Here is a 25,666-nt window from a genome sequence, read left to right on the forward strand (position 1 = left end):
TCCTAAAAAGTGAGGTCACCAGAAGCATGGAGCAGAGAAATCCCAGATGGCACTAATATTTGATTTCATTTTTAGCATGCTCATATTCAGCAGATGGATTGGAAGGCTGACCTCTCTGACACTTCTGCATCACTGCCTGCTACTCCAGTTGCCTTTGCGAATGTTTTTTCATAAGGCTTCTCCTGGTACCTCGGAGATTGATGCCTGGTCACCCGCCTGCGTTATGCTTCATTACACCAAGGCTCTGTGTGGTTGAGAGTTGCCGTATTCTATAAAAGGGGAAATCCTAGCTCATCAGTATCTCAAACTTTGCCTGCACTCTCTCAAATTGCTTGTAACGTGTCGGAGAGCATCATCTTAGCTTTCTCGGTATACGTCTGATTTATATGTTTTTTTAGTCTTTTCCTAAGTATTCTGCTTTCTTCTGTGACATAAATAATGACTAATATAAAAACTCCTCTGGAAATGGCTAAATTGACTGTTTCCAACAATCTAATTATATTAAGGTGAATACTATCGAATCCCCTCCTTGCACTAAAGCTTCAGGGGCCAACAGAACGGACCTGGATTGGAGTGCCCAATTCTGCCATTTCCCTTACTTTAGTGTTAGCCTCAGTTTCCTTGTTTGTAAATTACCGATATGATTCATGCTGAGTCGTTAGGATTGGTGTGAAGGTTAAACAGAGTAACGAGCATTGGTGCAAAGTTACTTTGGTTGTGTTATTTATTTATTTATTTATCTTACGTTAGTTATGGTAGTTTGCGGGATGCTTCATATGTTCTTTTGCATATGCAGGTAATAAAAATAAAATCTAAAACATAACAGTTTTGATGATTTTTTATTTGGATTACAAGGAAAGCAAATTGTTAAGGAGGAAGTTTTTGATGATCAGACTGATGTTTTGCTTCAAAACTTTTTATAAAATTACCTGATTCACTTACAGATCGTTGCGTTATCCACATGCCTATTTAGAGATGGCCTCTGTGGGAATGAAGCGCCCTCCTGCCCTCCCTCCCGCCCTCCCCCTCTAGTTCATATTTCAGTGGTGTGGCTAGACCAACTATCCCCCAGCATGAATATCCAGCAGGTTTTTGTGTTTTTCCCCAGCAGGTTGACCTCTGTGGCCATTCTGTAAAGTTCCCTGGGAACCCTCAATTCTGAGGACGGTTAGTTCGCTTAGATCCTTCCATGTTGCTGCTTTGCACGCAACCAGAGTTTGGTGCATATTTTAATGCAAAGCCTACTTTTGGCTTAGAAAACATGGCACATTTAATAGCCTTTTTGCTTGAATCAGAACTCTACCCAATGTAATGCTGATGAGTTTAGGTTTTAGATGACTAGACTGCCATTCTGTCGTGAAACTTTCTTTAGGAAGCTACTTTTTTTTTTTTCCTTTTTATAGATCGAACATAAGGCCAGACTACGCAGACTCCAATTTCCATGAGTTCAAGATGCACACCTTCAATCGGGTGACCTCCTGCAAAGTCTGCCTGATGCTCCTGAGGTAGGCTTTCTGGGTCCCGTTCCTCAGCTTCAAGGAGCCGGTATAATTGCTCAGTGTTTCAGACTTTTCTAATATCCCAGACAAAATGTTCTGAAGTGGGGAAATGGCCTTAAGAGTTTGGAGCCAACAGATCTTTCCTCAGCCTTGTACCTGGACGGACGCTTCCTTCCGAACCCCAAGAGACTGTCTCCCTCCGCTAAGATGATTTTGCAGAGCACCGTGTTCCCTTGTTTTCTTTCTCGCACTCCTGACTTCAACGAGGCAGCATTTAGCACCTTTTAACATATCACTCTCTAATTTTACCTTCCAGAGGAACATTTTATCAAGGCTATTTATGTTTTAAGTGTGGCGCGAGAGCACACAAGGAATGTTTGGGAAGAGTAGACAATTGTGGCAGACTTAATTCTGCTGGTAAGTCATGTTTCTTGTGATTCTGCTTTTAATTAGGACGTAAAACTTGATAAACATCATTAAGGGCTAATTTACTCTTAATATGTGTTTATTGTGACATATCTGCTTTTGAAACTATCATTTATAAGGACAATTGAAAAATTGTTCGAAATTCCTGTGACTTTTATAGGTACATGGGAGGCAGAGGCCTTCCAGGGGGGCTTGGAAGGTTCCGTGCCACCCGTTTCATTCAGCCCAGCCCCTGAGTCTCACTAACGCTGCACAAATATAGCCAAAGCACACAAATGGAGAAAGACAAACAAAACTGAAAAAAAAAAAGAAAATAATTTTTCACTTCTATCTTTAGTCCTTGAATTTTTCCCTTGTTCTCTTAAATATTCAGCTCAGAAATGCTAATGATGCCAGAAGTAAACATCACACAGACTAATTCATGAATTAATGAATTGAATACATTGTCATTTTGCAGCATTTAACAGATAGCATATATTCTTTGGATTTTATGTAAATATTTTCCCCTTGGTTTTTAAAAATAATGCTCCATGACTGCTACATGAGCCAGTTGCTAAGACTGTTGGCAATTATGCATTCAATAGCCTTTTGCCTCTCTCTGCTCCTCTTGGGCTCTCTTCCTTCTCTTTCTTTTCTGGCCTCTTTATACTTTCTCTTTCTTCTTCTTTCTCTTTGTCCTTTTCCCCTGAGTTTCGCTTGTGTTTTATCAATAAGACCTTTCAAAATCAGTAAAACTTTTTGAACAGACGAAAGGGATCTTTAACAGCTTGAGTTCAAAAGGTAGCCATGTCCACCTTTGATTTTGCCAAAGGAAAAGGTGGACATTGAATTATTTTGGATAATATGAAGAAGAGTGAAACAGAGAATAATAGCTCATTTCAGAGCTGAGTTCAGAAAATGGGCAGTTGTAGAAAAGGTGTGAATCCCATTAGAGGACTGGGATCACAGCACATTCCTCTCACTCTGCTCCTTCGGTAGATGGTTTTTATGGTTCCCCTGAGCCGTGAGCTCTCCATGCCAGGCATGGGCAGCCACAAGGAGAAGTATCCCGGGTTGGTTGAGCACCTGCCCTTGGCCCTCTGCCAGGTCCTTCCTGCACAAACTCGTACGGTCCTCAGGGCAGTGCTTCCCGTTTTCTGATGGAGTCAGTGTGTTCACGCAATTGACTCCAAGTCTGCTAAGACAAGGAGACAAGATTAGCACCCACCAAGGTTTCTGAAGGTCAGAGACAGTTGACAAAGTTGTAAAATAGAAATGTTGTATGTTATTATTATTGTTCTTCACTTGTCCACCTGATACAGCTTATTACTTAAATTTTGGTTGTTCTGTCTTTATTTGCCCCATCCTTTAATCTCTTTGAGGACAGTTACCATGTTAGGTGTTCATGGGAGGCTAATGTATTTTTATAACCGCTCCCCCCCAGCCCTGTCTTAGGAGTTTCAGTCTGCGAGGAATGTGAAGTGATCCCATAGTCGACATGGTTCTTGCATCCTGCTGGACGAGTGCAGGAGAGTAGTTGAGAGTCAGGCAGAAATGGTGGAAAATCTCCCTCTGTCCTGTGCTAGCTGTGCGAGTGTGGGGCTGTTACTTAAGCATTCTAAGGTTTCATTTATTCTTCCGTAAAATGGAAATTAGAGGATTATCATGAGGATCAAATGAAACAATATTGATGCTTAGCACAGGGCCTGGGCACAGTAAAAATTCAGTGTTTTAATCTAAGGTGCTATGATGAGAAGTCTATTTTTGTTTTTGCTTTTTTGGGGGGGGGAGTTGGGTTTTGTTTTTTTTTGGAAGTTACGGGCTTAATCTGTATTTTTGCTATTGTTTTTATGATATGGAGCAAGTGTGGATAGAAGAAATAGCACCAAACTTCGAAGTGATATAAATGCACGATGCTAAAGGACTTTACATTTTTAACTTTTCGTTGGGAAAAAAAGCAATAGGAAACAGTTGGAATTCCTGGTCAGGCAGATAAAAAAAAGCAGTTCATTTCCTGTCTAAGTCTTCGTCCCAGTGTCCTCCAGCCCTTGATGAGTAACTCTGGATTGGGAGACTGTGCGTGATGGCAGGAAAGCCACAAGGTCTGGTTTGAATCCCTCTCCACAGCTTACTTACCGGGTGACGTTGGAACCAGTTACTTAACCTTCATAAGTTTTAGTTTTTTCCCTTCCAAAACAGGGATAATAATGACACCTAGTCTTTAAGTTTATATTTTTTTAACTAAATACAAAGTGCCAGGTACTGTTCTGAGTATATTACTGCTCTCAACTCCGTTCTGTATGAACCTTTTAAAGTTGGAATTACTGCTATTCTTGTCTTACGTATGAGAAGCCGAGGCACAGAAAAATAAGTAAGTTGCCTTAGTTGTTTAATTAATAGAACAAAGATGCAAATCCAGGCAGTCCAACTCCTTTTTCTTAACCCCCGAGTTCTGCCTCCAGTCCTGTGAACTAGCTGTGAGGATCGATGGAGATGTCTTAACACATAGTGCCTAAACCTCATAAACAACCGGAGTAAAATCATGTGTTTGGTTTTCTCTGAGAAAGGGATTTTCTAGATTTTTTTTTTAAGCAAAAACACTTTTGAATTTAATTAAATTAGTAACTACCAAGTATGTTTAGGTTTCAATGCTTTGAAGTGATGTGAGAAATTCAGGCCTCCCTGGGACCGTGCCTGACCATTTCCCCGTGGAATGTCTCAGAGCTGGAAGATTTAGACACCCTCAGTTCTAGGATCTCTTATTTTAAGATGAGGAAACTGAGTCATGAAAGTATGAAAATAAAGCTGTTATGCCCTGCAGATTATAGATAACGCTTACTTACACAGATATCATTTATTAAAAGGTACCATCATTCTCTAAACTCTGTTACAGAATTCACTATAAAGCAGGAAAAAAAAATTTAAAACTCTGGCTAAATTTACTTCTTGGAGTTTTAAACATAATTTTCTTGCTCTCTTGATTTTCTGCCTTGCATCCAATGTTGTCCTCCATTCTCCTCTTTTGTGCATCTGTGTCTTATTCTCTCTCTTTCCGTCCTTTCCTGCCCAAGATTTTAAGAGACCGATGGTATTGAATGCTTGTAGGCCATTACTTAGTGGTACGAAGTGGTAAGAACCTGCCCAGGAGGCTTCCCTGTTTTGCCTCCAGATGAGGATTTGCTGGGCAGCCCTTCTGAGTAAAGGGCCTTGCTTATCCTGAGCGAAGAGGAATCTGTTAGAGCTGTCAGCAGTCCTCTCCCACATTCCCAAACAGATGCCCTCTAAAAGTCAGGAGTTACGACACTTTGTCCTTGAACTCCGCCCTTCCTTTTCTGCTGTGGGAAGTAACTGTGGGTAGAGTGTGAGTTTGAGCGTGGTGGGTCTGATGCGAGTGTGGTAAAACCGGCGGGGTTTGGAGGACATGGGCAAGCTAGACTTTGTGGGTGTTTCCCAGCAGAGAACCAACATTGGCTGCAGTTCTCCACAGTCCAGGAACTGCTGGATGCAGCAAGAACTGCTTGCAGTAGTTCAGAGTGTAGTTTCCCATGACTGCTATAGCATTTAGGGAAGTGTGGATGTAGGGGAGGAGGGCAGGAGGAAGGACAAAAACGTATCAAGGGCTGGAGACGTAGTTCACTTGGTTGGGGCTCTTTCTGGAGGAGAGTGTGACATCATTTCAGGAGAACTTGGGGGGTGGGATCAGCTAAATGTAAACAGCTAAATTTAAAGCAAGTGAATAGTATTGATTTAAGGCAAACTCAAATGCTTACATAATCTAGGTTCCCACATAAAATTATATCATAGGTGACTTGAGATTGACCTCACCTTTACAGACCTCTGTAGCTCTGTTGCCTAACACAGTCTAACTATATTCTCCAGAAATGAAGAGAGAGTCTGATCAGCTCAGAGTGAGTCAGGAGTCTACTTGTGGTCCAGAAAGCTGTGTCTAGCAGGAAAGGTTACATTATAAACATTGGGTAGTTGGGGTAGAAGGCAGTTCCAGAAAGTGGAGTGTGCCATTTTCACAACATTGATCCAGGCAGAGAAGAAGGACTAGTTGAACAAAATGGCACAGTAACCCAGGGGCTAAATGAAGGTGAGAGAATCTTCCATTCTACCTTCTAATTGCCAAATGCACTGGTCATCACATTCCGGGCCTCACCTAACTTGACCTTTCTCTTTCATTTGGCACTGTTAACCATTTTCTTTGACACACTCCTTCACATCCTACCACATCCCCCATGCCATCCTTTGGATGTCTGATTAATTTCCCTGCCATTAGCTATAACCTACACTCAGGTAGATAAGTGACCAGTTCCACGTAAGGCTTTTCTCCTGAACTTTGGATTCAAAATGTCTATCTTCTTCTCACATATCCCTTCCCAGGTGTCCTGCAGTGATCTCAAATTTCACGTATCTAAAACCAACCTCATTAGTCACTAACACAAACTTCCTCCACCTACTCCTTGTCTTAAAGGTCCAACATCCATACACTCACCTGAACCCGGGTGTCAGCCTTGATTTACCCACCTCTCTCACCTTCATTCACTTACCTGTTGTTCTTAGTTCCCCTCCTAGGCTCTCTAGAATCCACTGATAAGATATTGCTATAGATTAAAAAAACAAAAAAACAACAACTCATTGTCACTTGTTTGGCCAACTACAAGAGTCTTAGAACTCTTGCTATTAATTATACTCTTTCTATATGCTTTCCAACATTATCTTTATTAAAATCAATTCTGATTGTATGATTCTACTGCTCCCTATACCTTCCATTCCTTACAGTATAATGTCCAAACTTCAATTACACTGTAGCCTCTCACTGATAAGAACCATATTTAACTGAGGCTCTGACCTCTGGGAAGCCATGGTAGATGGATGAATGAGTGGACAGACTGACAAACAGATGGATAGATGAATGAGTAGAAGTGTAGCACCAGGGTTTCTGGGCTCTGAGGATCACTGTAGTGTTAGAACAGAAGCAGGAGGCTGTGGGAGATTAGACAGGTTTTGATTCTGCCCTTGTAGAGACCAGAGCCTGACTGGATGTAGGATAAGTGAAATAAAAACCTTATCTGAATCCCTGGCCGGTACTTTAAGAATGAAAGAGAGAAGACTTCGAAGACCCTTTGCGTTCCTTTCTGGTACTTATGCAAGGAAAGGCTCATGCCCTGAGCATCAACCATCAGGCTTTTGACCGGGGAGCCTAGGTTAGGTATTAAGTAGCAAGAAAGAAAACTAGCTCACAGAACATCTGATGACAAAATACCTCAATTTCTGGGGAAATATACTCCCTGATCGAGTCAATCCCGTTTTTAGAATTCTTGCTTGGCTCTATTTCCTCTCCTTGAAATACACTCCCTTTTCTCCTGACAGTTCCAAAATCTACTCTTCCTTTACTTCCTCTCCAAACCCTTTGCCAATCATTTTCCCTCACCTTGGCCTCCCAACAGTTGTGTGAATTAAATTGTTCTCTAATTAGTTTGCTTGTAGGTTTTATGTATTTGCCAATATTAGGTAACAAAAACACCCCTAAAACCCTTCAAATCCCACTGGTTTTAATACATAAACACGTATTTTTCATACACGCACCATGGCTGTGGGTTCCATGGCCCTCCAAGGGAGCTCCCTTCTAAGTAATGGCTTAGAGATCCAAGGTGGTTCCATCTTGTGACTCTGTAAATTCAACACATGGCTTCTTGGGTAGCTGGGCTTAAAAACCCCTAGACTGAAATGAATAACATTTTTTTTTAAAAAATCACAGGGTATTGTTTAAAACTAAATGGCCTCAACTTAATTACATGGGGGAGCTGGACAGTGTAGTGGGGTACATGGACTGTTCGGTGGGCATGACTGTCTCTGCCACTCTTCATTGCCTCTAGGAGACTATGCTCCTTCACTGTAGGGAATGTGTTCCTCATCTTTTGTATTCATACCTTGTCCAAAGTCAGGGTGCTTAACCTCAAGTCGTTACTCCTTTTTCCCGAAGTAGGAATACCTTAGCCCAGACACAATCTTTAATAGTGTTGGATGTGGCTAGATACTAACCACTAAGCATGCGAAATAGCTCTTGAGCATTTCTTTTTGTGGAAGTTAGGTCTGTGGATGTTGTCTTCCCCGAATTTAGAAACCTTTTATATTTCATGCTCTATCTCCCTTAAGTTTACCTAGTCTTCATTCATCCTCGAAATAATAATTACTTGGCAAAAATACAGTGCATTTCTGAATGAAGTAATTCATTCATATTAATATTTGACTATGACAGATTATTAACTTAAGTGCATTTGAAGCATGAAAAAAAGGTGCTTTAAGGTTTGTTTTTTTTAATATATAAGACAAACTATGCAACTTAGAAACAAATTTGAAGGTTGGGTGATTAGTTTATGTCTTAACATTTGAGAATTTGCATGGATATAAAGAGCGGGCAATTTCACTGTCTCATTTTCACTGAACTTGAGTTGACTCCTTCATGTTCACCATGGCAACCTCAATGATCAACTCGTACGTGGACTCTGAAGTGTGCTGCCAAAACTTTCCAACCTTAATAATGAATAGGTATGAACTCCATTATATAAGCCTCTCTCAACAAGTCACTGCAAAGCTGATGTAATTCTAGAGTGGTATTGCTTTCTCACTGCGTACCACTGTGAAGGTCTAATCCGAAACTGCAATCTTATGGCCACATTTGTGTTTTTGCCCTGCTAAAACCCTGTTGGTTACCTTCTTACCCTGACATTGATCAATATAGCTTGTTTTGCATCCTCTCAGCTTAAACAAAGAAAGTAGCCCTGGAAGGCAAATATTGCTGGAGCAGACAACTTTGGTTTAATGCATCTTTTCCTTTAGTGGGAATGCAAGCCTCAGCTGCTCTAATATTTAACCGAAGCAGGTCCCCATTTGCTTCTCTGTTTAATCGCTCTTTTATCTAGGCCAGCTGCTGCTCCTGCTGCTGCCTTAGCCATTTCTAATTGGAAGCAAGTTGCCTCGGTATCCTAATGGCTGAAACCTGCAGGATTGCTACCTGGAACCTGCACCCCAAATTGGCATCAGAAATAGCTTTTTTATACATAGTATTGCAGTGTTTTATCATAAGAGATAAGCTTTTTGCATACAACTTTATTTCAGTCTTGTACCAGTAGGTGTTTTACCAGATTACTTTTACACGAACTGAGGCTTGATCACGGATTTCATAACCAAAAAACGACTTCGGTTTACTTCATATTACTTCAAGCCTTTCCCATAAATTAGTCCTCGTTTTTTAACTTACCAAGAAAATTTTATACTCAAAGGTAGTTATTATTTCTTCCACTTAACTAGTTCGGTCAGTTTAATGATAGTTTAATGATTACTAAAGTGAACTGGAAAACAGTACACGGTTGTGTTTCTGTTAGAGCTCCTGAGAAGACTCGAAATCAGCGCCTCTTTCCAAGTATTAGTTACAGTTTATTTTTTTTCCAAAATATTGCTATAGATCCAAGTGGTGAACATACATTTGTGGAACTTCAAAATCTGATCAGTCCAACTGTCTTTTAATGTTTCACATGAATAGCATGTTAGCCGCGATGACAAGGCACCTTTAAAAGCTATATTGGTTATTACTTTCCTGTGGCCTCTTTTGAGACAGTCTTACTGGACATAGATTTGCTTAGTCTTAACAAAAAGAACTTCAGATAAGAGACAAAGCGAATTGTGCAATCATGTATGCACTGAGAGCCACTTGTATTGGGAAAAACAAATAACAATAGGACTGAATTTTTTGTTTAAACAAATGAATTGTATTAAGTGAACCTAAAGCCTCAGTGAAAAACATTTCTTTTACACGAATATGCACATTGACCCCTGTGCTGGCATTGAAGATGGAGTTCTGCAAAGCCTCCAAGCACCTCAGTAACACCCCTTCTCTGAATTACATCAAACCAGTTGGGACTTGATGAAAGAATGCGAGGTATAAACCCCTTGAGGGCCTGTGAGTCACCATCTAGAAAGGCTCTTGAAAGGGTAAGAACATTTTATAGTTTGATCAATAGGAGTCTGAGAATAGGCTGCAGGGTAAAGACAAGTTGAGGATTAAAAACTTTTGGAAACTTGAAGAATTGAATTACTCTCCTAAGGAAGTTCCCAGGAGAAAAAAAGAGAGACAGAAAGAAAGACTTTTTTTTTTTTTTTTTAATCAGATCTCAAGCAGTAACCTTTCTGTTGGGTCAGAATTCAGCTAAAATAGATTTGATGGTCATCAGTCCTTGTTAGCTTAGTCTTCATGCAGAGCTGTGACACCCAAAGTGTCTTTTAGGGACCCAAGTACCTGCCGTATAGTATAGTAGTTTTGGGTCCATGTCAAGAGGAGGTCGAGGATGGTGTTGGAGACTTCAAAATTAGAGCGATTTTTCCATAGAATATTTCATTGAAAGAGGCTCTTATTCTATTTTTCTAGGCAGAATGAGCTTTTGCTTTGAAAATGTATGAAGTAGTGTGGGTAGTTGGGTCTTCCTCTCTCTCATCACTGTTATTGTCATATAAGTTAACAAGCTGTTGCATTAATATGGTTATCAGAATTTAGATTCTGTTTGTAAAAGAGGCAGTCAGTTCAAAGCCTGGCTGCTAGAGCACGTGCAGAAGTATTAGCTAAAGGAATCTGCATAAGAATTGCTGACCTTGAAACAGGTTCTAAGAGTTCTTTCCAGTCCTTTGGGTTTTGCCCTATTCTTAGAAAATTTATAGAACCCTCCCATGCGTTAGAAGTAAATAAAAGCTGAGACTTTCATGCGCTAGGCCCAGCATGAGAAGATTAGAGTGTGAACTTCTCCAGGCCAAGTCTATGGAGGAAATGGGTGACAGGGTAGAGGGTAGACATGGTAGCCATGAGGATGGGAAGTGGTGGTGAGGAAAAGGTAAGTCCTAAGTAGGGACTCGTGACCTTGGAGTTGGGGTTGCAGCACAAAGCCGCTTTTCCGTTTTTACCTACTTGGGTTACACTGAAGAGGCTTTGTGTAGAGCAGTTCTTAGTTCATCTAATCGGAATTATGGGGAAAGCTGGTCTGCTTGATGAGACATTAAAGAGAGAAAGCTGGAGCCAACAGGAAGTGGGTAAATGAAAGAGGGAGATTGGGTAAGGTAGCAGCGCAGTCTAGATTGCTTCTGGCTTTGTACTAGTCCCATGCATGCCTCGCCAGGACCTCTCACTCTCTTGTTTCTGTAATAGGTGCTCCCTCCTGCAGGAGCCAGCTAACTTGCACTTGAACCCTATGTAACAAGATAGGAAGAGCCTGTCAGCAAGTGTCTTCTGTTCCTAGATCTTATTTTCTGGGTAAAGAGATGCAGGTGTCTGTCTAGTTAGATGACCACCTGAGATACCATCTCTCCCCAGGAATTTCCTGAGGAGCAACCAGATGACTGTCGTGGAGCATGGTGTGTCCCCTGCTGTCACAGGGGTGATCATAGGTTTTGTAAAAAAAAAAATATGAAACATTTAGAGCGTACTATAAAAGACTTACTCATAAGGACATAAAAACACTTCAGTGCAAAGAGTCAGAAAAAAATTACAGTTTTTTTTTAATTGAAATTAAGTTGCATACTCATTTATGAGCACTGAACCCAAAAGACCTGAGGTTTTTCCACTTCAGAGGACATCTAGAAATAGTCCAAGCTTTCCTCAGTCTCCTTGGGTGGAAAACTTTAACTCTTCTCCCATTTGGTGCTTCTTGGCAGTTTACGATTCTTAGCTTAGACTTTCTCCAATGCACCAGGAGGAGAAAAAAAAGTAGTTTAGGGCTATTCTGGAATATAGGTCTTTCTGGTCAAACCAGTGAAACAGGTATCACACCTGCTCTGTTAGGAACCTAAGCTCACCTAACCTGGGTTCTAAGTCTGGCCACAGCATCCAGCCAAATGGTACTTTTACAGATCCTCTCCACAAACCAATCCTCTTAGTCAGTCTTTCTTCTGAAACATTGCATATTTCTAAACGAGGAGAGAAAGAAGTGATATAGCTTTCTGTCCAGGAATACTCCTTTGTAGGGGCCAACTTCAGACTTGGCGAAGATGTCTTCAGAGAAGGCGGTCATGTGAAAGTCAGGGTGAAGGGATTTGAAACTGACAGAGGAATGCAGACCTAACTTTTCTCCCAAAAGGTGACTTTTTGGTCACATGTCTTCCGTTTTCATTAATCAGGAGTAGTGCTTTATCAAACAAAACAACCTTCTGTTCCATGCCCCAGGCAGCTTCCTGGGTAAAGCAATCTGTGGCAGCTAGTCAGGTGTTCTGGTCGGAATTTTCCCCTTGAACTCTTGGTCGTGGGGCTTCTTGGATTCTCTTACAGAAACAGCTTACAGAGCTCTCATTTAGGCCTGCACATTCTTTCCTGATGTTTCCTTCAGTTTCTTCTTTTCTCAGATCCTTCTTTACAGGGTCATTTTGGATGGAAAAACTATAGGCTCAAAATGATGAGGTATTTTCCTTCACAGTCTGGAAAAGTGGTAACGTGTATAGGTGCTCCTGGGACTGGGGAAAGGAAGCATCACCCACCAGTTCTCCATGTGCAGTGTGTGCCTTTACTCTGAGGGACCCTTTACCCTTCTGCCACCGTAGTCACCTGCAGATCTCAGGGCCCTTTATAACTGCTCATCATTTTCAAGAACTCAAGTGTAACGAAGAGATTGTTGTTTCTGTTTACAGATGGGGAAACTAAGGATGAAAGGAAAATAAGCATGGGAATCGAATCCTGTCAGTCTTTTATTTCCCTCTTTAAATCAAACTGTATTTCCCCCCAAATCAAAAATAAGAGTTATAGCCACTTAATGAAAAAAAAAATCCTTATGCAGTATTATACAGCATTAAATTCACAATTGTTATAGTCGGTGAAATACCTTTGTTAACTTAGTGTGTCTAGATTCTTAAAACTAGGTGTGTTGAAAGACAGGTTCCCACCTGGCTTTCTCTCATGCATGTAAATTTAGTGCAAGCCTCTGTTTTAAGGAGCTTTATGTGGTTGGATTGACATTGCTTAATCAACAATTGAAAAAGTTAAGCATAACCTAGAAGTCATTTAGAACTATGAGTCACTTTCCTGACAAGCCAATAAGGCAAGAGAACCTGGGTTGCAAAACAATTACTAGCCCAGCCTGAGGGACCCTGGAAATATATTACAAGTATCAGTTAGGGAAACAAAGCAGCAGTGTTTTACCAAGCTGCAGAGAGCAAGCTAAGGTTGCTAACCAAACAAAATAACTTTACACTGACAATGCCAATTTTTACATTTGTTTCAGAACAAGGGACGCTCAAACCACTGGAGGTAAGACTAACATTTCCATTTTTTTTTTACATATATATATTATAACTTTTGCATTTTGGGTTGTTTGCTAACTTAAGCAGGCTTGAGCTTTTAGAATGTGAAATGTGCCTCTTAAAATGGATAGAAACAGAGCTAGAGTGAGCAACCAAGTACTTGTGAATGAAATGCACAGGTTAAATCAGGAATTTTCAGTCAGTCACCTCCTAAAGATCTTCGGTAGAGGAAAAATGTGAATATTTAAGAATAGGTGTGAAATGGAACCTTTCAGACCCTTAATACTTAGGTAAATTTCAAATATTGTAGCAATGTGTGGCACTGATATGGGGATACTTTCCCCTCGTTTCCTGCAGAATTCCACAAAGCCCTGGAGTTTATAAAACTTAATGCATCTGTATTCATTGGAATGAATATCTTTGATCCTGCTCGTACAGAAGGAAGGTAGCCCTCATCCCAGGGAATTGGTCGACCTGTCCCTGTCATGAAACATTGCATTGCTGCCCGATATTTGCTAATCCTAAGAAGTTCTAACATTGTTCATCTAAGGATGTGGATTCAAATTTCTAGTAGTTTTCTGTTTTGAACACAAACAGGATTTCTGTCATGTCTATTGATCAAAGCAAGATCTGGTAACATTTCTTTTGGTTTAACACAGTCTAAGGTCTAATGGCTTAGAACTGTGTGATCCCTGTCACCTCTCAGAATAAGCTATTTTTAAAAATACAAAAGAATGAAAAATATGATAGGTTTTAGACCATTGCCTTGGCTTTTAACCAAGAGTAGCAAATTTCTCAGCTGACCTCCAAAAATAATACCACAGAGAGAATGAAAATATAAAATGCATGTGATTAGTTATATGAACCAAAAGTATAGTAGCTTGAGAATTTCAGAGTAAAAGAATGACAAAAAAAATTCTATACAAAATTATTTTGACAGATAATAATTACATATCATTAAGAGTGGTGTAATATTTTTTAATAGGCTGGCATTTATATAGTTGGTAAAACAATGAAAAGTACAGTAAGACATCAGATAAGAAGTGAGTGTTTCTGCTTCTCTTTTGCATAAGCACAGAATTTGCACATAGGGTTTCAAGAATGATGGGAGGATGCTCGTATGCACGTCTTCAGTTTATCAGTTAATTATGTCTTAAAGGCTAGAATGTAGCTCAAGGAATATTTTTAAAATAGTTCATGCAAGTTCTTCTAGGGCTCAAATAAATTAATGTGAAATTCCTTTCAGTGTTTAGTTGACAGGTAAGGTTTTTCATGAGGACTGTAGGTGCTGCCTGTGAAGATCTTGGAAAGCAGCTTGCCTTCTCATAGTCTCATGTTATCCTTACGTTATCGAGACAGAGTTCCTCTTAGAGCTCGGAACTTTGTTACTTTACCAAAAAAAATTTTTTTTTTCGCAAAGAAGATGATTTCACTTGATTTTATTAAGTGATACGAAGTGAGTATATTTACAGAAGAGTGCTAATAAGAAGTGGTTAATCATTTTCAAATGATACTAAATAATTCTCTCCAGGCATTTTATTCTCTTAAAAAAGTACATGGAAGCCTATTATGAAATGAATTAATTTTCACATTGACTTTTTTTTTAATGCAGTGGCAGTGGTTTAGTGACTTGCTTCACTTTTGAATACAATAAGTGCAATTTTTATTTAATGTGTGATTCTGCCAATAATCTTTATTTTGGATGCATAATTATAGTCACTGGCCAACCTAGTTGGAAATCTTAGCTTGGGTTAGGGAGAAGTGTAGCAAAAGAACATTAAGAAGCATCTGTGTTCTGTGAACTGCATTTCTCCCCCTCTCCTGAAGATCTTCTTTCTCTCCACATACCAGTGTGCAGTCCTATTCTGTTCCCCTTTCAATAGCTATCTTTGTGACTTTTTTATTTTTAATTTTACACTTCATTCTCAAGGTAGGTCAGTTTCAATAGCCACAATATCTATAGGCCTTCATGACAACCCCTGGGATGTTCATTCCACGCCCCATTCTGGAGTGGACCTTCAGGAGCTACCTCTAGCTCTAGGAAGTAAGATTATCATTATGTACCCATTTAACGTATAGGTACACTAAATCCATTCCTTAAAGGTTTTTCTACCTGTAAAACAGAGAGGAACCAAAGACAGTTCCATAGCAACTGAATCTTTGCTTATTTTGTTGGTAAAATCAACAGAGAATTAAGTTTCCCCCAAGAGGCAAAGAAGAGACTCTTCGGTGATAAAAGTAGTTCTTTTAGAGAAAGACAAGGTAATAGGTAATGAAGCAAGGAATAACTCAAATGCTTCTAAAATTAGGTTGGTTGGTTGTCCCCTCCCCTGCCCCATCTGGGTTGATCAAAAAAAATTGAGAAGGTTCTGAAGATCAGTTCTCCTGATCTCATGGAGCTGTACCTGACAGCTCCCAGGGACTGTGCCTTCCTGTTTTCTCTCCTCTCCCTGCTGGGGACAAAAGCTCTGTCCCAGTCTTTTAAGAATACAGGTGGGGGAGGGGACTGTGTTGGATGAAATATGATAGAATGACAGTTGAAATTAGCATTTTAAAATTGTTTAAATATGCCCTGCTAAACATTTCTAAAATTTCTTACAATGTAAAATACTTTTTTTAGGTGCTTTTGAAGTGTAATGCATCTCCAGAGGCATTTGGTCTAAGTAGCTGAAAAATATTTTTTTTCAGTGCAACAAATCATAATTCCACTGCCCACTCTTCCTGCAGAAAAGTTTGTTTTCAGAGTCACTGAGTTTTAGGGGGAAAAATCTAAAACATAAGCAATAAGGCAACAACTTAGAAAAATCTTTTGTAATTTGTGTGCATTTAAACAGTCAAAATACCATGAAGTTAATAGTTGTAGTAATAATAATAATAATAATAATAATAATAATAAGCTGTCACTTAGTAATCCTTACTGCATGGCATGAACTGTTCCAGTCATTTCACATGATTCATTTAATTCTCACCACAAATGCTGTGAAGTTGTACTATTATTATCCCCATTTTATAGGCGAGAAAACTGAGGTACAGAGATGTTAACTAACTTGTTCACAATCAAATAGCAGGTGCCAAGTGACACGGTCTGAGTTTGAACTCTGGCAGTCTGATTCTAGAACCCACATTCTTAATAATTATACCATGTTCTCTCTTTTTTTCATACAGTGCGATACTAGTTTCAGGTGTGCAATATAGTGACAAGTGTACTCTTTAATCTCCATTGCCTATTTCACTCACCCCCACCCTCCCCCTCCTCTGGAAACCACCAGTTTGTTCTCTGTATTTAAGAGTCTGTTTTTTGTTTTTCTCTTTTTTTTCTTCATTTTTGTTTTTTAAATTCCACATATGAGTGAAATCATATGGTATTTGTCTTTCTGTGACTTTTTTCACTTAGTATTGTACCCTCTAGATCCATCCGTGTTGTTGCAAATTGTTCTCTCTTTTAATCCTAACTTCACGGTAATAGAGCGTTGGTCTTGAACTCAAGGGCTCTTTTTCACATCTCAAGTCTGTAATTTTTAAATGGTACTAGCACAGGGAATTCCAGGAATAGTACCCAAAGGTTGAATTCCTTTCTGGCCACTAAGCATTTTGACAGTAGAAGGTAGAAGAGCATAGAAAGACCGCTTCTACTGTACAAAGGTGAAGGGATATGCAGGAAGTAAAGAGCAACCTGATATCCATCATTATATATTTTCCTGTTGAAAATATTGTCCATTGTGTTCATTGTCCTTCATAGAGAGAGCTCTAAAGAATGTTATAACATTTCAGATAGAAAAGAGATTTTCTCTGAAAAGCAGCTTTCTTCCAAATTATCAGCTATGAATCTTTGACTCTCATGCTTCCCCTTTTTGTACCTTGGCTACCAAGAAGCCCAGAGTGACATTCTCTTCTCACTTGTAACGACTTTCTTTATACTAGTTTTTCCAGTACAGCTATCCATCTTAACACAGGTGCACCACTGATTGTAATGGTCATATTCAGTTTTTACAAATCCATTTTGAGAGTAGTTGGGTAAAAAACAAAAGTTGTTTCAATCTCTCCAGTTTGCTTTCACCTTGAGAATCCTGAACGTCCACTTGATGGGCTTCGAGGCCATTAAGAAGGCTGTAAGACCCTATCTCACCCATTTAACTTGTGAATGAAAACAGCAGGAAGAACACTAGGAAAACTCCATGGCTAATGTGTGCTTAGCAAAGCCACATGTGCTCTGAATGAAACCAAGTCTCCTCCACACATAGGCGCAAACCCCAACGCACATAGGGAGAAAATTGCTTTTGTGAAAATCTAAATTATATGGTAGTTATAAACTCAGCATTTCATCCAGTTGTATAATAAAAAGTGATAATCAGGCCCTTATTAATTAGTGAGATTACTATAGTTATTAGGTGGAAATGAATTTAATTCCATGTGAAATTGAACACATAACCATGCATTTTCAAACATTTAAAATTTATTTTGTTTTGCATCTTATTTATAATTTTTGTAATGCACAGTTTTTCTTATGGCTTTCTTTTCTGTGATAAGAATTCACTTTCGTGGTTCACAAGCTGCATGCTTGTTTTGTTTCTTTAAGTACTGAGATACAAGCGGCCATAATTAAAACAGCATTCTCAGTGAAGCGTGTGTTAGAGCTTCAGATCTCTGTTTTGAGGTTCTCCAGTCTCTGGCCTGTCAGGCTTCAGAAATAGCTGACTTGGACTTTTGGAGATTACATGTCTTCGCTGGGAGCATTTTCCAACCAAGAATAGCTACTTGGGCTTTGTTCTCATAATTCCTGTAGTCATTACAACTTCCCAAAAAAATTTTTTTGAGTCCTTATACCCAGAGATGGCAAATGAAAAGATGTTTCTTTTCTATGACGTAACATCAACAACGTCAAATAGAGATGTTCAAGTGGAAGACTTGTTAGAGAAGCAAAACGGTTAAAGTATAAAAACTGTAGAACCCCATGTTTTGATCAAATTTAGTCATACTTTTAAATGGAGAAAGTAAAACATCAACTGGCCTTCCAAAATACCGTGTACTAATACAACTTAATAATGTGAAATCTTTGTTTTGCTTTGTTTTACTTTTCTGCGCAGAAACGGACCAATGGACTCCGGAGAAGCCCCAGACAGGTGGATCCAGGTGTGCTTCTGATTACATGTGTACAATCGTAACTTCAGTTAAGCGGTTATGAAAGTATATGGGATTTGCTGTAGGAATCAGACAGATTGTTGGCCTTTGTTCCTGGCAGTTGGTGTGTAATGTGTGACCAGGAGGCGCCAGTCTAACGTGTAAATCATTCACCTGACGGTGCTTCCTGGGACAGGCTCACAGGATGAGTAACCGCCCATACCACACTCTTTCAAGAACCATCCACGGAGCTGTTACGGTCTTACTGAACAGCCTCAGGCTCCTGGGTTAATGCTGACACAGCCAATGCCCTCCACCTTCTCCCTCCCAAACATGGAAAGAAAATCAACCAATAAGCGGGCACTTAAAAATTAACTTTTCTAAGAGGTGCAGGGAGCTCATGAACTAGACAGTCTTGGTACCCAAAAGTATTTGGGGAAATACTTTTCTTTGCCGTTTATCTGTACTCTCTTATAATGGAAGAATGAATTTAAGGACTTTGTGAACGAGTATCCTCCTTGGGGACCAATTACTGGTCTGCAGAGAGCATTCAGTCTTTTTCTATTTAACATCGTGAGGTTTGCCCTGTCATTATTTTAGAATAATTATTTTTCATCCATTAAGCAACGCCTTCCTCAGCTTAATTACCAAAGATCTGTTATGTATATGGTCATATTATGGCGGGTAAAGGGTACTCATAGCTGAAGGATTCAAAATATATGAACTCGATAATAAATCAGGTGGGACATGAAGTAACCCTGCTGGAAAATAATCTGGATCACGTGTTTTGTTTTCTCATCATAAACAGTGTTCACGTAGTTGTAAAGTTTAGCTTTCAAAGCATTATAGCTTTTAACTGAAACCACACCCATGGTAGCCATGCCAGTTCATGAGCTGTTTGAAAAGATTTATAGGAGCTTTGTTGCCTCTGGCTAGAAAGTGCCTCACTTATGTCCTGAGATCAGTTTAAATCTTCTAGCTACAGAACAAAATTGAGGCCATTAAAAAAATAGGGGTTCTGCTTTACTTTAATAGTTCGAACTTTCCCAACACAATACCCTTTGCAGAGGTTTCTGCAATACTATTTAGAAGTGACTTCTTCTGTTCTATTTAGTAGGACTGTGTGACTGTCAGCATATTTTTTTTCTTGTGTGAGTTGTAGTTTTTTATTTCAGAAAATGATCTAACCTTCACAAATGTTATTTTAAAAATATTTTTCTCTTTCTTCTATGGGCATTTTTATTTAATCCATTTTCTTCCAGGGAAATGAATTTCTATAGTGTGTCAGTAGGAACACATTTGAAAATTAACAATTTACTCTATAGCCAGAATTTTTAGGAGCCCTTAGATTATTTAAAGAGAGGTATAGTGAATTCATAGATTGTAAGTATAACAAAGTTGACCAGTAATATGATAGTTTACCCTCAAATTGATGGCTCTCTATAGGTACCACCGTTCTGGTATTCCTAACTGTCCAAAGACTTTAGAACTTCATGAAGAATCAACTTACAAATACAAAAGAAGAGGTTCTATATGTTATGTTTGTAAGAGAAAAACGCGCGCACACACACACACACACACACACATTGTATATCATGTAGTTTCCCATTAGGTATGGTAATTATGTATGAGCATTTTCTCAGTTCTCCACATTTTGGGGGGGAAAAAAAACCCAAAAAGCAAAAAGAAATAGTTCATGATCTTGCCTGTTACGGATGCTAACATGATAATTGTTTCTCCCTGTCGGTGTCTTTTGATGTAGGCTTGAATCACGTGTTTAGAGTTGGTTGTCTTTTGCATCTTTGCTTCTTTCAGTTGCAAAGCTTTTTTTTTTTTTTTTTTAAATATCCAAAGTTAACCCTTGCTTGACCACTGACCTCTGCTGAGCTGGTCCTGTTGTAACTATCACTGAGCATACTTTCACCGTTTTTGCACTCATTCCAAGATGTATAAGAAATCAGCAAAATTGAGGCTCCCGTAGCAAGGACAAACTGCTTCCAAGGGGCATTATTTGCTGTTAATGCTTTTACCGTGGAAATTCCTTTGATCTTTTCTAGCAAATTTAGTTGACATCTCCAAGGGCTAATATACACTGACTGCTTTCCAGGGTCTTACTTAGGGTGGCTTGTAGAAAAAAACTGATTAACTGGAAACCTTTTTTGGAAAGGAACTTAATGCATAGTTTTATGGGTAGTAGGTGCTTGTTAAATGAATAAGTACTTGTTAAATGAATTAATGAATAGCCGAATGCTTTTTCTGCACGCGTTGACTCTCTTGCTTTTTTCAATTCCTCCTCCTGACAAAGTGGATGGATGTTGGAGCACTGAGTAATCTAGCGGTGAGGAAGAAGCATGGCTCTGGGGTACATTGCCTGGGCTGGGGACCCAGCTTCAGCACTCACTTGCTGTTGACCTATGGCAATTTCTTTCTCTCTCTCTCTGCTGTAGTTTCCTCATTAAGAGGGCACTGATAATGGCACCTACCTTACAAAGTTGTTGTGAGCATTACATGAGTTAATAGGTATAAAGCACTTACAACAGCACCAGGTATGCAGTAAATGTGAAGGGGTGGCATTATTATAATTACTACTTTATGATAGAGCATGGAACTTAATATGGGACAGTTAGTCATGTGTAGAAGAATCAATAATATTTGCCAGTTATTTCTTTGCAAACAGACCCAGAATTTTATGTTGATTTTCCATTGAAGCTAGAAGTTTCATAATTATAGTTGTTTTCGATCTGCAGTTGTTCCCTGCTTCTGTGATGGATTTCCATGATACTTTGTGTATCTTTAAGAAGAGAAGCAATCAAAATTGGTGGTTGAGAGCGTTTTGGTGAAGGGAGGGTAGTGTTTGTGATTACATTAAAGAAACAAAAGAAAGGAAAACCTCCCAAATTGAAAACATATATCGTGGGGTTCTATTCAAGAAAAATGTGAGCTATAGGTTTGCACCATGTCAGGTTAGCATATTTTAAACATTCACTCTTGGGGTGCCTGGGTGGCTCAGTCAGTTAAGCATCCAGCTCTTGATCTCAGCTCAGGTCTTAGTCTCAGGGTCATGAGTTCAAGCGCCAGGCTGGGTGTGGAACCTATTTGAAAAAAACAAAAACAAAAAACATTCACCCTTAATTAATAATTTTGGTTAATCTTTATAGAAAATATTTACAAATGGCTTTGCAGTTTTTTTCTTCTATTGTATGCTAAGAAATTTATCAATTTATGATCTTGACTGCTTTTATAAATATAGTAATGTGTTAGTTGCAAATTCTGGTAGCTCGTTTGGATATCTTAAATATAGCAGGGTATTTTCATCAGTTTGTACTTTTCCTCCTAAGACAGATGTTGGTTTCAGGAAAATAACACTTGTAAGAGACAGATCAATTATTTCAGGAACACGGAGGTGCTAGGCCTTTTTCAAGAACATGAGATCATAAATCTCAAAATCTGAGCACTGGTGTAATATTTATCACCTAAAGTGGCACTCAAGGTCAACGTTACCAATTAAATTTTAATACTGAGCTTTAAAAATTTCCTTCTACGTATAAAATATATAAGATTTATTTTAGTTTGCATGTGGCAAATCTGTGTACCAGGACATGTGTCCTTTGATCAAGCCCATGTTTTTTTTTGTCTTAAATTTGTGCAATTCATAGCATCTTGTATACATCCACAGTCACTAACTTTTAAAAAATTCAGGCCGTTGTTCTGTGTTGTGCTGCCTGAAGATTAGATGGAGTAGATGGCAAATACTTCGGCAGCTCATTTTCTTTCGGATCTTAAGTTACCCATGTGATTCGTGATAACCTTGAATAGTAAATGAACAGATAATAGTTAAATGATAAAAGAGTTCTTTCTGAGAGCTCTTGCTTTTCATATGCTTATTGTAACTTTTGATTACACAGAGAAACATGTGGCTTGGAAACATTGTCTTATTCACTGAGGAGATGTCCTACAGTTCCTTAGCAGAGACACCTTCAAAGATGGTCACTTTCTCTTTCAGGTGATAGGATTGATATGTAATGCCACTCCAATTCTTGTATGAAGAAAGGAATTCAAGAACTCTTTCTTTCATTACCAGCTTTGTATACCACAATAGGCACCAGCAATATCATTAATTATAAAACATGGCTCCTTTTCATAAGGAATTTATATTCTGCCTGAGGAAGGAATAGATACAGGCACAAAGTCTTAACTGCATAAGTGCATGTATATGGGTGTATATATGAAAATATTTTAATTTTACATTACTGTTTTATATACTGACTCACTATGCTATGGCATAGTGTCATAAACAGCGAATAGTCTGATAAACATATAAAAAATCTAATTATGTAGTATGTGCAAAAAAGCAAATGGAATTGGAAGAGAGAAGCACATGTGGGCTCATACTGCTTTTAGTCTGGGTTGTCTATGTTTTTATTTATGTAAATAGCAATTTTGTTATGCCAGTTTATTGTATTGAATCACAATTTAATACAGTCTTCCTTACTGTTTTAATTTCAAACAATTGTTGAACTCATTCCAAATCTGAACAGGATGGTTGATTTCTTTTAGCTTTGCTTCTAAACATGTCAGTTTGCTCAGTAGAGAAATTTTGTATTTTTAGTTTCCAAATACAAAACATTGATGAGAAAAATAGCAGCCCAGGATTTTAAAAATCACTGATCTAAAAACACATTTTCCCTTTTTTATGGGGGAGACTATATTCTTGAAGGCTTTAGTGAGTGAGTTTTTGTCTAAAATAAGTAATAAAGTATCCATAGATTATGATATTTCCATATTAATCAGTCAGACCTACTTCTGTATTTTCTGTCACCCGTAAAACTAATTTCTCATCAAATATAAATAATCTAAATATTGGGAGCATAGTTGTAAATGTGTAAAAATGTATGTCATATTGAAAGAATGAACTTGAAAAAATTGGGACAATAGAGCCCAGTGATTAAGATTCATTGCACAGAAATGACAAATCCAAGCTGCGAATGAGTGCTGGGAGCCTGCTCTGGTTTTTAAAATAGTTGATTTGTTCTCGAGCTTCTATTAAATTATAGACAATAAGACTAGTTTTGCACTAAGGCAATCGATTCCCTTGTAGTTATTTTCAGGACTACTACCTTTCTCATTTCCTTTGCATTGATGACAGATTTCTGAAATGTACATCCTAGTCCCACACTCACATCTTTTTCTGGTTTGGGGAAGATTTATTTTTTCCTTTAGAGTCTCATGGCAGGCTCACAAAGGGTCACTACTGTCGCCTGGCAGGTTTGTCCACACCTTGCTTAGCCAGTGTTTTCCACCTGCTCAGTTACCTCCAGCAGAGGAACCAGGGCAAGGCAAATATTTGAAGACCTACACAGGGATGCTTTTGGTGGGAAACACGGTATCAATAATGCGATTATTGAAATAAAACATTGGGAATATTATATATAGAACTTACCTCTGGGTCATTTATGCACTGCTAACTGGTAATTTCTGTTATTATAGTAATCGTGTCTTCAGAAAATATTAAATATTTAGAAATATATTCTAAAAAGGAGGTGTCAAACCTGGTGAGCTGCTTTTAACATTTGTCACTGAATAAAGCACTCCTTACTTGGAAAGTCAAGTACAACCTGGGCTTCCTTTGCTATATCTATGGTCCTGGTAGTCAAATATTACATTTCAGAAGAAAAAGAATGTGCTATATAAGGCTAAGTACACAAAAAAACTTCAAAAATTTCTTGTAGGTCAGTGTCCTCTGGCAACCAAGTAAACTTGTTCCAGAGCTTTAGTCTGAAGTAAGGCAAATGAAAGGAACCAGTGGAGTCAAAACTATTGGCTTCAAATTGTATATAGTAGTTCTATTTATAAATAGGGAGAATGATTCACAAGTTAATTAGAATATTAGAGGTCAGTTTGTGGAATTTCTTTTTTTTTTTTTTTTAAAGATTTTATTTATTCATTCGACAGAGAGAGAGACAGCCAGCGAGAAAGGGAACACAAGCAGGGGGAGAGGAAGAAGCAGGCTCATAGCGGAGGAGCCTGATGTGGGGCTCAATCCCATAACGCCGGGATCACGCCCTGAGCTGAAGGCAGACGCTCAACCGCTGTGCCACCAGGCGCCCCAGTTTGTGGAATTTCTATCAAAATGACTCATATTGGCAATTATATCTTTCAGTATATTTGAATCAAGTTGACTTTTAAAATTTTAATTTGAAAGGAAGAACTTAAGTTAGTTACTTTGTTTCCTACAGAGAACTTTTTTGAGACTCATTCTTTTGTACATAGAAATTAGAAATATATGGAAGCTTACCCATCTTCGAGAAACTTGGAATTTTGTTGGAGAGAGAAGACATACAAAAATAACCTGTCCAACAGTAATACTGTGTGGTATATGATGAACCACCAAAATAATGTGGTGTAGGTTATAAATGGTATAGTTGACTCACCGGGCAAGTGTGGAAGAATTCATGTGGACTCAGGGACACAGGACAAGGAGAGGAAATATCTGACAAGCACATCAGTGAAAGTAAATTTACATTGAACTATAGATGTTTCAAGTTGCCAGTCTGTTACTAGGTTTGGGTCAGTTCAGTTCATCAGCACCCAGTGTGCTTTTGTTTGTCAAGTGACATAAACCCATTTCAAATTAGGAAAGCAAATAAAAAGGGGGAAAAAAAAACAAAACAAAAGATGATTTCCATATGAAATTTCTTTTCTATAAGAAAGAAGGGCTATCCGGGTGCCTGGGTGGCTCAGTCAGTTAAGCATCTGCCTTCAGCTCAGGTCATGATCTCAGGGTCCTGGGATCAAGCCCAGTGTCCGGCTCCCCTGCTCAGCAGGGAGCTTCTGTCTCTGCCTGCCACTGCCCCTGCTTGTCTCTGTCTTTCTCTGATAAATAAATAAATAAATAAATAAATAAATAAATAAATAAATAAATAAATAAAATCTTTAAAAAAAAGAAAGAAGGGCTATGTTTCCAAAGAACGGGGGAGGGGAAAGCAGCTTAGTTTGAGCAGCCTTCATGTACAGGCATCCCTCGTTTCATTGCACTTTGCTTTATTGCTCTTCCCAGACACTGTGTTTTTCACAAGTTGAAGGTTCGTGGCAACCCTGCGTTGAGCAAGTTGACTATCAGCACCATTTTTCCAACAGCATTTGCTCACTTCGTGTCTCTGGGACACATTTTGGTAATTCTTGCAATATGTAAAAATTTTTCATTATTTTATTTGTGGTGGTGATCTGTGATCACTATAATCACTATATAATCACTGTGATTATACTTGTTTTGGGGTGCCACAAACCACGCTCATAGAAGACAGCACACTTAATTGATAAATGTGTCTGTTTCTGTCTGCTCCACTGACCAGTTGTTTCCCCGT

The 25,666-nt window shown here is 38.8% G+C and overlaps 1 protein-coding gene across 2 annotated transcripts in view; it reads left to right on the forward strand.

The window, feature by feature from the left end:
- The window catches only part of VAV3 (vav guanine nucleotide exchange factor 3), a 338,168-nt gene that overhangs the window by 212,244 nt on the left and 100,258 nt on the right, over nt 1-25,666 (forward strand). For both annotated transcript variants that reach the window (XM_040626968.1, XM_008704211.2), the window contains exons 16-19: nt 1,404-1,505; nt 1,816-1,916; nt 13,166-13,191; nt 18,269-18,314. In XM_040626968.1, the coding sequence (XP_040482902.1) occupies nt 1,404-1,505; nt 1,816-1,916; nt 13,166-13,191; nt 18,269-18,314 (275 nt within the window). The remainder of the gene's footprint in view (nt 1-1,403; nt 1,506-1,815; nt 1,917-13,165; nt 13,192-18,268; nt 18,315-25,666) is intronic.

The sequence above is a fragment of the Ursus maritimus genome, unplaced genomic scaffold, assembly GCF_017311325.1.
Source record: "Ursus maritimus isolate PB19 unplaced genomic scaffold, ASM1731132v1 scaffold_12, whole genome shotgun sequence".
Classification (NCBI taxonomy): domain Eukaryota; kingdom Metazoa; phylum Chordata; class Mammalia; order Carnivora; family Ursidae; genus Ursus; species Ursus maritimus.